Below are 14,812 nucleotides of genomic sequence, written 5' to 3' on the forward strand. Positions count from 1 at the left end.
GTCACAAGTTGAGCCAAGGGCTTTCTTTTTGCATAGGGACGGTAGGGACATAACACTACCAACTTTTCAAGAGGGTCAAATTGTCCCCACCAACTTTTAAGCAACCTTATTTGAATTATATAATGAGTTCAGTTATATAGGTAATTTTGATTATCTTCCCATATGTTGTAAGGATAGAACTGACCCTACCATTATTAAGTGAATTATTTTCATTATGTTCAGACCAGGTTCAGACTTACATCTACCCCTTTTCCCTTGCTGAATGTGCCGGTCCAATCAAACGCTGATGAGTTGACACCCCTACCACGTCCCTACCAATGTTGAGCCCAAACCTATGCCCTTGACTTGATCCTGTAGTGTTCTATTGGCAGGATGAGCAGTCTGAAGTCACAGGAGTACTGGCATTCCATGTTGATGATTTTCTTTGGGCAGGATCAGAGTACTTTGTAACCAATGTCATCTCCGTGCTTAAGTCTGCTTTTCATGTGGGTCGTGAAGAACATGAGAGTTTTTCATATGTGGGAATGGACATTGCTACTGTTGATGGTGAAGTGCAGGTACATCAGCACAGTTACATCGACAACCTACAGCCAGTTCGTTTACAGACAGCACGTGCTGTACAGAGAGATGCTCTGTTGAACGAGCCAGAGAGAGAACAACTCAGGTCCAAAATAGAACAGATTTTTTGGGTTGCTAAACAAACAAGACCAGATGTTATGTTTGATGCATGTAGCCTGGCATCCAACATTAAAAATGCTACTGTTCAGTCCATACATGAACTGAACGAAGTGATCCGTAAACTTAAGTCAGAGAAGGTCACACTTAAGTTTCAACACTTGGGCAACAGTGATGACTTGAATTTAGTTGTCTTCAGTGATGCTTCACTGGGCAATCTTCCAGATGGAGGCACACAAGGAGGGGCTTTGATTGCTCTCATGGGAAAAACAGGAAAATTCTCCCCTTTGTTTTGGCAGTCTAAAAGAATTAGATGTGTGGTAAGAAGTACACTGGCAGGAGAAACCCTTGCCATGTCAGATGGTATTGACAACGCTATGTTCTTGGCTACGCTCTACTCTGAGCTCACCAGTGGTGAAGCTGGTCTCAACACTCTTCCCCTTATCTGTGTTACCGACAATCATTCCCTGTTTGACGCTCTTAAGTCTACAAAACAGGTCACAGAGAAGAGACTCAGATTATGAATAAGCAGCATTAAAGAACTACTGCAGGCTAACAGCATCAAAGAGGTGTGATGGTCAGAGGGTAAGTCACAACTCGCTGATTGTTTGTGTAGGAACCCAGCATAGAACTTTGGAATTCCAGATGACAAACTCAGATGTGGACAGAACTCTCTCCTCTCCAGCACTGACCAACCCCCATTTCTGGAGGAAAGTGGGGACATATGGTTCTTTGTGTGCTTTCATTCACAGGAAAAAGACATAGAGGCCTTCTGCAGAGAGATGGAGTCCCTGCTGAACATTAAACACCTGGAAGAGCCTTTATGAAAGACAATACCTACCACTTTATACTTAAATGTTTTGTTTTAATCATCCTATTCTTGCTCTCAAACCCCTTCCCCCTCAGGAGACATCTCTGCCTTCCACCGGATCAGATAACAGGTCGTAAAATTTTACGACCTGCTGGAGAATGACACAGAGAGACGCACTTTCTTTAAGGAACAAGAACATCTTCAAAATTCATATTTCTGAGATTTATTTTGTGTTTACAGGTTTACCAAAGTGACAAAAAGGACTTCATCTATAACATATCCAAAATTGGCACTTCTATGTCTTATAGAAGTGGATTTATTGATTTTTGAATGTTCAATTTAAATTCTCTTTTTATTCTTTCTATTAGGAATGTGAAAGATGAAAATTGTGTTATTCATTACCATGTGTGTAGGGGGTGGCATGGCTCAGTGGGTAGAGTGGCCGTCTGGAAGGTCGTCTAGCTGGAAGGTTGCTGTTCGATCCTCGGCCCGTCGAGTTCATGTCGAGGTGTCCCTGAGCAAGACAACGAACCCCTAATTGCTCCTGGTGGGTTGTGGTTAGCGTCTTGCATGGCAGCTTCCGCCGTGAATGTCACGTATCATGTAAAGCACTTTGGATAAAAGCGCTATATAAATACAACCATTTATGTGTATGACATGTTATCATATCTTCACTGTGACATATATATTTTTAGTATTTAGAACACATTAATAAATATTTCTTTATTTAATAATTATAATAGAGAAGGAGGGAAAGGCAGAGAGAGGGAGCGAGAGAGAGTGAGAAAGATAGGAAAAGGGGATTTGGATGCCAGGTAGGACAGGGGGGAGGAGGAGGCCCTGACAGGAAAAGTCAATGTGTTTGCAGCATTGTAGCATTATATATTTACTACATTTCTCTACTTCCAGAAAATTGCTTTCTTTGCATTTCTCAGTTTGTATTTCCTGAATTCCTTTCCTTGACTCCTCTTCTTGTGTCCCTCTCACCAGAAATGCCAACAGAGACACCAGGAGAAAGGAGTCAAGGTAATTTAACAAAATGAGATGTCTTTGTTTTTGAGCTGTTTTAAAACAGCATCAATTAAATTTCGTGTGGCCCAGCTGCATCATCTGTTCACTGGTTGCTACAGCTTCCTGCAACTTGATTTAGTCGACACTTTTATCCAAAGTGACTTTCATCTGTGAGTAGATACAACACAAGCAAGGATCTGGTCAGGAGAAAACAATCTGGATAAGTGCCATAAAACAAGTTCAAGGTGTTCAGTGAAGAGTTGGGTTTTTAGTCTTTTCTTAAGGACTGAGAGAGACTCTGCAGATCGAACAGAGTTTGGTGGATCATTCCACAGAAGAGAAGACTCTATCAACTGGCCCTGTTGTGGTGATTGGATCAGGTGTCTTTTGTTGGCTGAGCGTAGTGAGCGGAAGGGAGTGCAGACCTGAATGAAAGGGTGTTTTATGGTTTCTGTCAGATTGACAGAATAGCGTTAATGACAGTAAAAGTATATATTTACTCATTATTCAATGCACAATGTGGTGTAATGTGACAGGAATATACAGATGCCATATATTTGATTTTTTTCTAGTTCACACACACACACACACACACACACACACACACACACACACACACACACACACACACACACACACACACGACATCTAGTATAAAGAAACTTCTGCTTGCTCATCTCTCCTCAAGATGCATTAAGGAACTGAGACAACCTTTATGATGGATTTCCAGGTCACATACAGGAGGTCAGAGGATAGAAGAGACAAGGAGGCTTAAAATAGTGAAATGAGATCAAACTCTTGTCATTCTTTACCTGACCTGATGCTGCCTTCAGTCTTCCCTGCCATTGTCCCATCACCCCATCAATAATCACTTGCACCTTATCATCTTCTTTAGGACTCACCATAGTGTTTGCAGCATCAGTTTGGTTGCATGCTGCCTGACATGTTGCTGCTCACTTCAGAGTTTGATTTGTCATTACTGCTTGATAACTTTATTTTGCCACTTGGTTAAGCAAGCTGCTATTTTCCTTTCCTATCTGGGCTCTCTGTGCTGCTTTTGAGTCCTCTTCAATGGTCACCTGGTACATGTTCACAAAAAAATTAAAAATCCTATCACAAAGTCATTAATATTAGAAAAAAAAAACATTTCCTAAATGAAAGTGTCAATCCTGGTGAACTGTTGAGATGACAGAAATGCTAGAATATGGGTAGATTACATCACACTTTAGACCTGTAGCAGAGCACGAAGCCAGAATAATAATAATGACTGCTGTCGGTTATAATCTTTGTTATCCTGTGGTCAGAGAAAGCCATTAACACACAACATCTTTGTAATCTACCTTTTATTACAAAAACAATAAACTTTCACCTTAACTTCTGTTGCAAGTTACTAATAAATCATTTTCTCTCATAGAAATGAAATGTGTCACTTTGATCACTGTAAATTTAATAAAAATAAACATTATTGGAGGTGATTAACAACAACAATGACAAGGTGGGCCTTATCTTACTCAAAATATCTCAGCTTATCATCTGCTGATTACATTATGGAACACAGCTATGAGAACAAAAGTATGTGTATGTAGGAGGTGGTGGACATGACACATTAGACTAATACTTTTCGAACATTAGCTCTGTATTATGAAGAGGCCTGACATGACTGCAGAAAAATATGTCACATACTGTACGTTGGACAGGTCATGCTCATCAAATCATTCCCTCCAAAGAAAAAAAAACACATGAGGTCACATGTCTTCTATATAACAAATGACACTGACTATGTTCAGATGAACAGTGGACTCACAGTGAAGTGATGTGTATGGTTATATGGACAGAACACACAGTGGAAATGCTACAAAGAAATGTGACTGGAGTGTTTCAGGAGGGCTGTGCATGAAGCAGCGCAGAAGCAGCCCTGCATGTGGTCACGCTTCACAGGCTGTTTGTGGATCAGTATTGATGCTCCCATCATTCACCCAAAAGCTAGTTTCTCTTGTCCACACTTTTCTGTCAGTCACATAGCTTCATCTCCATTTCATGTCCGAAGAGCTTCTTTCTCCTTCATTTTTTTCCAGTCCTGTCCAGCTCCTGCATTGCATTGCTTTCATTCCCTGCGGTGATGTGTTGCAACATCAATTAAATGTGACCCTCTCTCCCTGGTGGGCACTGACTGCCACTTGGTTTCTGTTTGGTATAGAAAGTGAGAAGTTGCAGGTCAACATAAATTTGGTTGAAGTCTCTTCAGTGGGCCAACAGGAAGGAGAGCAGCTTATGCAGGAACAGTAGCGTGATGCAGAGGAGGGGGTCCATGGTGCTCATCATGCTGCAGTCTGGATGAAAAGGAGACAGGAAAAAGATGAAGACAGATGCTTAGAACAATACTGTATAGAACAGTTCACACTTCTGCTTCATGATGTATAATTACACCAAAACAATAATTAGTTTTCTTTTATGTTAAAATATGCAAATGAAGTTAAAATATGCAAGTGAAAACATAAACTTTCAGAACAAAAATAGAAATACTGGATGAAGTCAGCTTTAAAATTCTTGCTTCATTCTCTCTTTTTTTGATGTATTAGAATCAACTGCTTTTACAGAAGGGAATTTTGTGTATATCTTTGAATTGCTCTATGAATCACATAATACTGTCTACAGCCATGAAAAAAAATATTTTCACCATGTTTATAAGAATAAAACATTCTAGAAATTAGTCCCCTTCCTGCCATACTGGCCTCTGTTGGCTGTGTGAAATATAAGAAGTGTAAAAACGGTGGTTGTATTATGTCATGAATTTTAATGTACTATGTAAATTCTTAGTATAATTTAGTACCATTGATGCATATAGGGTGGAGTACTTATAGTCCATCTAGCTGTTGTTTACACATTTCCTTAAAAACTACAAACAACATCTACACTGTGACAGTAGAGATGAATACAGGGAATCTCCAGTCAGTAGATTTCATCATGAGTGGAGCATGTACACGACCAATCAAAAGTTTTGGGTCACCCACGCAATTTCATGTTTTCCATGAAAACTCACAATTTTATTCATGTGCTACCATAATTGCACAAGGGTTTTCTAATCATCAGTTAACCTTTCAACACCATTAGCTAACACAATAGCATTAGAACACAGGAGAAATGGTTGCTGGAAATGGACCTCCGTACCCCTGTGTAGAATCCATTTCCAGCTAGAATAGTCATTTACCACATTAACAATGTCTAGACTGGATTTTTGATCCATTTAATGTTCTATTTATTGAAAACAAATGCTTTTCTTTCAAAAAATAGGGACATTTTTAAGTGAACCCAAACTTTTGAATGGTGGTGTAAATACACTGTAGAAAAATATAATTACAAAATGTTTTATTTTTGCTCCGATTTTTCATGAGCTGAATTCAAAGATCTAAGTCTTTTCTATGGAAAGAAAAGGTCTGTTTCTCTCAAATATTCTTCACAAATTTGTCTAAATCTGTGATAGTGAGCACTTCTCCTTTACCAAGGGTTGTTGCTAGAGGTACGGACTTGCCATTTGCCAATCAGATACGCGAGATCTGGTCACGCAACCCGGTCTCACGGGGATTCGTGAAACTGTCACGTAAGTTTTAGTTTCGGTTTCGTGCGCACCAACACGATTTCGTCATGTTTTTCGTGCCGCTCACCACGAAATGTTTTTCGCTGTGGTAATCACATCTGAAAGTGGTTTATACCGGCGGATTCATGACGATCTAAGCTGTCCATCGGCGTATACTGCTTGTGTGATCGCGTTTGCAGCCGCCGGCCACCGGACATTCTTGAAATTCCTATGCAAATTGGTAAGTGTACCACCGGCTTATGGTTAGGTTATGGTTAGGTTATGGTTAGGGTTATGGTTAGGGTTATGTTTAGGGACGATGTCATGCAAAATATAGCGTTGGATTCGCCACGGTTTTACATTAAAAATATAATATACACATTCTTTTGAAATACGTTCTGAGTGGCACGAAAAGTCCGCCGTTTAAAATACATTGGTGCGCATTTCGTGGTGAGCGGCACGAAAAACATGACGAAATCGTGTTGGTGCACACGAAACCGAAACTAAAACTTACGTGACAGTTTCACGAATCCCCGTGAGATCGGGCTGGGTCACGTGACTCCCGGTAGACGCTAGCGGTACGGACCCGTAGCATCGGTACTACAGGTACGGACCCTAAACCTGACCCTAAAACTAACCCTAACTTTAACCTCTGCTTACCTTTCAACAGTTTGCAGTGGTTAGCAGCTTCTTGACTTGCGAGACTCGTGTATGGGTCAGTATCTGTCTGGCAAATGGAAAGTGCCGTATTCGTAGCCCACAGGCTACGGGTACGGGTCCGTATCTGTAGACACTACCTTTACCAAGACAATCCATTCACCTCACAGGTGTGGCATATCAAGATGCTGATTAGACACCATGAATATTGCATATGTGTGCCTTAGGCTGGCCACAATAAAAAGGCACTCTGAAAGGTGCAGTTTTATCACACAACACAATGCCACAGATGTGGCAAGATTTGAGGGAGCGTGCAATTGGCATGCTGACAGCGGGAATGTCAACCAGAGCTGTAGCTCATGTATTGAATGTTCATTTCTCTACCATAAGCCGTCTCCAAAGGCGTTTCAGAGAATTTGGCAGTACATCCTACCAGCCTCACAACCGCAGACCACGTGTAACCACATCACCCCAGGACCTCCACATCCAGCATCTTCATTTCCAAGATTGTCTGAGGCCAGCCAGCCGGACAGCTGCTGCAACAACCAGTTTGCATAACCAAACAATTTTTGAACAAATTTACAGAAACCGCCTCAGGGAAGCTCATCTGCATGCTCCTTGGTCTTATCAGGGTCTTGGCCTGACTGTAGTTCGTCGTCATAACAGACTTGAGTGGGCAAATGCTCACATTCGATGGTATTTGGCACTGTGGAGAGGTGGTCTCTTCATAGATGAATCCCAGTTTTCACTGTACAAGGCAAGTAGCAGACAGCATCATATGTCATCATATGGGTTAGCAGTTTGCTGATGTCAACGTTGTGAATCGAGTGGCCCATGGTGGTGATGAGGTTGTGATATGGGCAGGCATATGCTATGGACGACGAACCCAGGGGCATTTTACTGATGGCATTTTGAATGCACAGTGATAACGTGATGAAATCCTGAGGCCCATTGTTGTGCCATACATCCAAGAACATCACCTCATGTTGCAACAGTATAATGCACGGCCCCATGTTGCAAGGATCTGTACACAATTCTTGGGAGCTGAAAACGTCCCAGTTCTTGCATGGCCAGCATACTCACCGGACATGTCACCCATTGAGCATGTTTGGGATGCTCTGGATTGGCGTATACGACAGCGTGTACCAGTTTCCGCCAATATCCAGCAACTTCGCACAGCCATTGAAGAGGAGTGGACCAACATTCCACAGGCCACAATCGACAACCTGATCAACTCTATGTGAAGGAGATGTTTTGCACTGCGTGAGGCAAATGTTGGTCACACCAGATACTGACTGGTTTTCTGATCTCTCCCCTGCAATGCAGTAAAACTGCACATTTTAGAGTGACCTTTTATTGTGGCCAGTCTAAGGCACACCTCTACACTAATCATGGTGTCTAATCAGCATCTTGATATGGCACACCTAAATTTGTGAACAATATTTGACAGAAACAGACATTTTGTGGACATAGAAAAATTCTTACATCTTTGAGTTCAGTTTATGAAAAATGGGAGCAAAAGCGAAAGTATTGCATTTATATTTTTGTTCAGTGTAAATCAAATGTAATTGTTGGATTAGTAGGATTTGTACTTTAATGAATGGCTCAGGGTATAAGGCCAGAAGTTAAGAGACATTCAGCTGCTCACCTGAAAAAACCTCTCTCCCTCTCCCCCAGAAGAGTTTTTCTGTCCAGATCTCTCTCTACCCCTCCTCTCTCTCTCTTTATTTAAATCAGCTACCCAACACATCTCTCCATTTCATATATCCATGTTGACCCTCCCAGAAATCCCCTAGATTTTACGCTTCTCTCCTGCTGTCCTTCAATTTGGAAAGTACACAAGTTTATTAGAGTCCTGCCAATTACACAAGGGCACTAATGTCTCAGTCATATCAAAGCAGATGTTTCCAACGTTAATGAGAGGATGCAGTAGAACTATCCTTCTGGTCACAAAAAGAGAAAAAAATACTACGAGAGTGAATGTGGACACAGCAGCCAGGTAAACTTGTTTCCTCACCTCTCAAAATTTGACGTCAGAATATGACAGTAAGGTTAAGTTGATGTGTCTGTGTCTTGATTGGCTGCAGCCATTTCCTGGGCTGTTCTGTGACTTTGTGCCAGACAAAAGTGAGACTGAAATCTGTCTAATTATTACATTTCACATGCGCCAACTGGCAACAGCATTTTCAGCTGCAACCTAGAAAAGATACCCACAATGCACGTGAATGGACTAACATTAAAGGTCAACTTGTTCTGAGACTGACAGATGGAGCAAACTGTTATAAAGGAAGGAGGGTTTTAATGGGAGCACGGGTGAGTCAGCTGTGACTGTGTAGCAATGACTCATGGGTCAGGCAGGGTCCATTGGTAGCATTTTACCTAGAGCCTCGAGGAAATCAGGACTGACTCTGGAACAAGTTAACTCAGTTCTTGTTGCACTGATTTTTTATTTTATTTTGCCTTTATTTAAACAGGTAGTCTCATTGAGACACTAAGTCTCATTCTCAAGAGAGACCTGTCCTTAAATAACACAACAAGACAATATTGAGTTACTGACAAACAGCATCAAGGGACCTACACTAGACAATATAACAATACAATAAAACACTAGGTTCCAGACAGACAGGGTCATAAAAACACAACATAGACAATAAAATGAATGATATTTTAAAGTAAGTGGTTGCCTAGTGATGATTTTAAATTTTAATGTTTTACTTGCAACCAGGGCTGCACAGTAACTTCGTGGCTAGCACTTTCGCCTTGCAGCTAGAAGGTTCCCGGTTCATGTTCTAGCCATCTCGGGATCTTTCTGCATGGAGTTTGCATGTTTTCCCTGTGCATGGATGGGTTTTCTCTGAGTACTCTGTCTTCCACCCACAGTTCAAAAACATGCTGAGGGTAATTGGTAACTCTAAATCTTATTCTTGTACTGCCTGTATACTTTTTTCTCCTTTAGAGCTGCTGCAATGGTGAACTTTTCCCACTGTGTGATCAATAAAGTTGATCTTTCCTTATCTTATCATAAATTGTGTATCGGTGTGAATGTGAGTGTGATTGTTTGCCTGTGTATGTAGTCCTGTGACAGACTGATGACCTGTCCAGTATGTCCCCTGTCTTCACCCTAAGTCCGCTGGGATAGATTCCACTGCAATGAGGATTAAGCGGTGTATAGATGATAATGGATGGATGGATGGATGGATGGATGGATGGATGGATGGATGGATGGATGGATGGATGTTTCCAATCCAGTCAAATCCAGCTTTATTTATATAGCACTTTTAACAACCACCGATTAAACCAAAGTGCTGTACATCCAGAACAAGGCAAATAAAATCAGGAATACACAATAAAAGCACACAAAACAAATAAAATCACAAAATAAAAGGCACTAAAAATAAATAAAATCACTAAATAATAGGCACTATACACTAATAAAATCAGAAATAACAAATTAAAGCACTAAAAAACACATAAAATCAGTGTCTCATTCTGGATGGAAAGCCAGAGAATAAAAGTGTGTTTTAAGATGGGTCTTAAAAATGGACAGGGAAGAGGCCTGTCTAAGGTGCAAAGGCAATTTGTTCCACAACATAGGGGCAGCCACAGAGAAGGCTTTGTCTTCCGCTTAGATTTTGTAACCTTCTCTGAATGTAAAAGGCACCAAAGCATTGTCAGTGATTTTAAATCCCGATGTTAGCAAGTATTGCCACAGATCCTCAAGTCAACCATATAGTGCAGCGTTACTTTTCAAACATACATTTCACGTAATAATCTGCTGATCACAATCAAACTTTGGTTGGAATGACATGGCACATTTAGAATAGGTAATAAAGGTCAGCCACAGTGAGGCCAGATTATTGTGAGACAAGTGCTTAAAGTAAAACTGTTGAAACAAAAAAGATTTGTGCATAGGTTCACCTATTCAACATAGTATCAAGGGTGCTCACTTCAATGTGTTCAGTGTCTGATGTCAGCTGAGAACCACATTGTGGATCAGCAGAGTTATGGTGGCTTGATGAAGTCCAAGGCCTAGACAAGATTATCTTTCATAACCACTGCCTGTCGCTGTCTCCAATCAAAAACACTTTTGTACCTTTAATGATAAAATACTATACCAAATAATAATATTAAATACTCATGTTGGTGATATTTATAAAAGGCTAAAGACAATATTCTGTCTTCCCAGTAAAACTGAAACATTTCTCCTTTTTTGTGGCCTTCTTGGATTTCTGGTTCACTTCATCGCATGTTTGAAGACACAGTTATTCTGCCATTAAGCAACAACAGGCCTTCATTAACTAGAAGAGTGAAGCCTATTGGATTTTATACTTCTGTAATTGTAAATAATCATGTCCACAGTTCCCACTTTGTTCACTTTGGCTCACAGGCCAAATTCATCACCAGAGAGTGATACTTTAGACACTGAGAGATGTCCGAGATGTAGCAATGCTCTGCAAACGCCTGAGACAGCAGGACTGTCAGACACATCGGGATGTATGGGATTAGAGGGGGATAGACTATGACCAAGACAGTTCAGTCCACAGTCCTTTTTAGTCAACCAATTATACATTCTAGTGAGCAGGATTTGTCACCTCAATATCCCTTAACCCTCCTCTTATCCTTGGGGTCAGTTTGACCCCATTCAATGTTTATCATTCAAAAAATAATAGCTGGCTTTAGTTTTTTTGCTTCATATTTCATTACTTTTCCTAATTTGATGGGGACAATTGATAAAGCATAAAATTATCGTGATAATATTTTTTCAGTGTACTGAACACACATTGCACGCATTAGTGTTCCTTTGGGATCAGTTTAACCCCAAACTGCTTTAGCTATATAAAACTTGTCTCTCTGTGTGTGACCTAGCATTCCACATCTGCCGGCACAGAGTTGATAAATAACAGGGTAGTGGATAAAACAACTTTTCCCATGAGAACTTTGATACTTCTCGTGGTGTGGGCATGTGGGAAACAACATGACGTGACCTCCTGACAAATTGAGGTAGCCAATGCAAGCTTGTGAGTTGATCACATCTAAGTCTTTCCAACTACAAATGCCTCCCCTCTAAAATTATTATCGCAAGTACAGTATTTTAAATTGATGGTTACATCTAGAGCTCAAATAATGTCTTTACGTCTTCACCATGGCCGACTGTGTCTGAGACACAATCTTTGCGGCATGTCTACCTTCTTGTTGAAGTGAGTAGAGGGACCATATTTTTCCATTTTGGTGCTAACGTGACATGAGAGAGGAAGAAACAATATTCTCATGAGAACTTTCTCACACCATGGGCATGAAGGTGTATGTGTGCCTTACTGTACTCACACCTGCTGAAGTAGAACTGATAATTCCCATGCTGAGGTGAGGTATTCCCACAAGGACATTGGTAGTTCATGCAAAATAAGGGAGGAGCAGACATATTAAAGTTTGCAGCCCTCTATCCAAATCATTCCTCGTTGTGCTCTGTGCATACTGCAATCTGCATGCTCTCTCACTTGAAAATGTCCTCTGGCAAAGGGTTTACTGTAAATGATGTTTTGGAACAGCTATTTGACAGTGAAAGTGACATAGAGGAGAATGTTTCTGAGACAGAAGATTTTGTTCAGGAAGACCCTGATTTTTTAAGACATTCTCATCTGATGAGAATGAGGGTGCTTTCACACATACGCCTTTTGGTCCGCTTAAAGCGGACTGGAGTCCACAACACCAGCAAGTACGGTTCGTTTGGGCTGGTGTGAAAGCAGACCAGATGTTTTTGGTGCGGACTAAACTAAAGTTTGACCGAGACCACCTTCGAGAGGTGGTCTCGGTCCGCTTCTATGTGAACTCCAGTTCGGTTCGCTCCTGGTGAGAACACAAACCTGTCTCCATTCGGACCGGCTTGATGGCGCAGCAGACTTTTTGGTGTACGGGAGCTGCCGTAGCAACCTGCAGGCAGGGGGAATTTTGGGATAACGATAACGTCTTGCAATGCATCTTCTCCGTGCCAAAAACGACTGTGTAATGTTCTCGTACCGAATGCGAGCTTCATGCTGGAACAACAGCAGTATTTGTGCTTGCTGCATAAAGCAATGATACGAATATATGGCAACAAGAAGGAACAGGAGAACATAGTTCATTGTTTACGAATAAACCAGCCTGTTGTTTTCTTCTGGGATTTTTCCCTCTTCACATGCTGCGCCAATCAGCGTTCACTTACGTCATTATTTTTGTGAACAGCGCCGCCAAACGACTAGGGGGAGATATAACATTCATCGTAGTTGGTTCAACTGCGAAAATACTGGTGTGAATGTGAACCGAACCAGTTGAAATTAGCAACATTGTAACAACTTTTGGGTCCAAGCGAACCACTCTAACAGACTAACAGGTGTGAAAGCACCCTGAGACTGCTGATCCTCATGTTGTCTGAGGGTGCTTTCATACATACGCCTTTTGGTCCGCTTAAAGCGGACTGGAGTCCGCAACACCAGCAAGTATGGTTCGTTTGGACTGGTGTGAAAGCAGACCAGATGTTTTTGGTGCAGACTAAAGAACCGGACCGAGACCACCTTCGAGAGGTGGTCTCGGTCCGCTTCTATGTGAACTCCAGTTCGGTTTCTTCCGGGATTTTTCCCTCTTCACATGCTGCGCCAATCAGCGTTCACCTACGTCATCTAAAACACCTTATTTTTCTGAACAGCGCCGCTAAACGACTGGGGGGAGATATAACATTCATCGTAGTTGGTTCAACTGCGAAAACACTGGTGTGAATGCGAACCGAACCAGTTGAAATTAGCAACATTGTAACAACTTTTGGGTCCAAGCGAATCACTCTAACAGACTAACAGGTGTGAAAGCACCCTCAATACCAGCACACACAATCCCTTCCAAAAATGGAAAGATAATATGGTCCCTTCCCCACTTCAACATCAGGGTAGACTTAGCGCTACTAATGCTATCGAAATGACTCCAGACCCCACAAAATATGCAATCAGCCATGTTGAAGACATCAAGTCATCATTAGAGCTCTTCAATACACTACAAAGTATTGCACTTGGGATGACAAATTTAGAGGGGAAGCATGAGTATGGGGGCGGCTGGACAAACTTGGATGTAGCTGACTTGGGAGCTTACATTGACTTGGCTCATTTTGGCAGGAGTTTACAAATCAAAAGTTGAAGAAACAGCAAGCCGCTGAGTCTGAAAGGGGAATATTTCTCCTGTCATTCAAGATACACTAACTCTAAAACTAAAAGTTTGACCTGGTGGTGGCACTACAGGAAAGATCATATCATCACTAAAATCAATAAGGTTCATACTCTTGTGGTCATTAATGTTGTCAGTAAATTTCAAAAGACTTCTATGAAAGCTTTTCAAGATACATTAATTTTAATTTAAAAATTTGGCCTGATGGTAGCACTACAGTACAGGTCAACTCACAGATGGGTTTCATTATCAAGGGATTATTTATGAATTCAACAAATAAACAAAAACTTGGTCAACAATTTTATGTAAATCATTTTCTGGAGGCAAATATCCCTGGGGTCAGATTGACCCCATTAGGTAAAATGTGTAAGTAATATTTGAGAATAAAAGGAGGATTAAAATGAAGGAGAAACTTCAAATATGTTGTGAAAGGGTTGTATTTGAATCCAAACTACAATACTTTCCTAAACCTAACCACACATTTGTGTCATAATCTAACCAAATTGTAAGTCAAAGCCCAAAGTAAACAAGTGAAAATGAAACTTAATTTCAGGAGTACTGGTCCTGGATGAAAGTCCTATGGTTGACTTGTGCCACCATTCTCCTCTCCTGACTCCTCTTGATAGTATAAATTATTTCAAACTTGCAAAACACACAAAGTTGAATCAGAACAGGTAATTGTGAATACCACTGTGTCATTAATGCTCCCAGGATATTGCAACACTTTTGATGGCGTACCCTTCAAAAATGTTTACATTGTACATTCCTGTAACAAAGCAGCAACATCATCTCAGTCTCCAGCATTCTTCAAACCATCATTCATTTTCATATCTCTGCCTATAGTGACACAGTGACCCACCACCCACCCTTCACTCTACACCTCCACACAGTGACTGCAA

At 41.0% G+C, this 14,812-nt stretch overlaps 1 protein-coding gene across 1 annotated transcript in view; it reads right to left on the minus strand.

Moving 5' to 3' along the window:
• Positions 1–3,823: 3,823 nt before the first annotated feature.
• vstm2b (V-set and transmembrane domain containing 2B) overlaps positions 3,824–14,812 on the minus strand; it is a 35,169-nt gene continuing 24,180 nt past the window's right edge. The window contains exon 5 of the mRNA XM_022205487.2: positions 3,824–4,827. Coding sequence (XP_022061179.1) covers positions 4,739–4,827 — 89 coding nt within the window. The 3' untranslated portion in view covers positions 3,824–4,738. The remainder of the gene's footprint in view (positions 4,828–14,812) is intronic.

This window comes from Acanthochromis polyacanthus, chromosome 2 (genome assembly GCF_021347895.1).
Source record: "Acanthochromis polyacanthus isolate Apoly-LR-REF ecotype Palm Island chromosome 2, KAUST_Apoly_ChrSc, whole genome shotgun sequence".
Classification (NCBI taxonomy): Eukaryota; Metazoa; Chordata; class Actinopteri; family Pomacentridae; genus Acanthochromis; species Acanthochromis polyacanthus.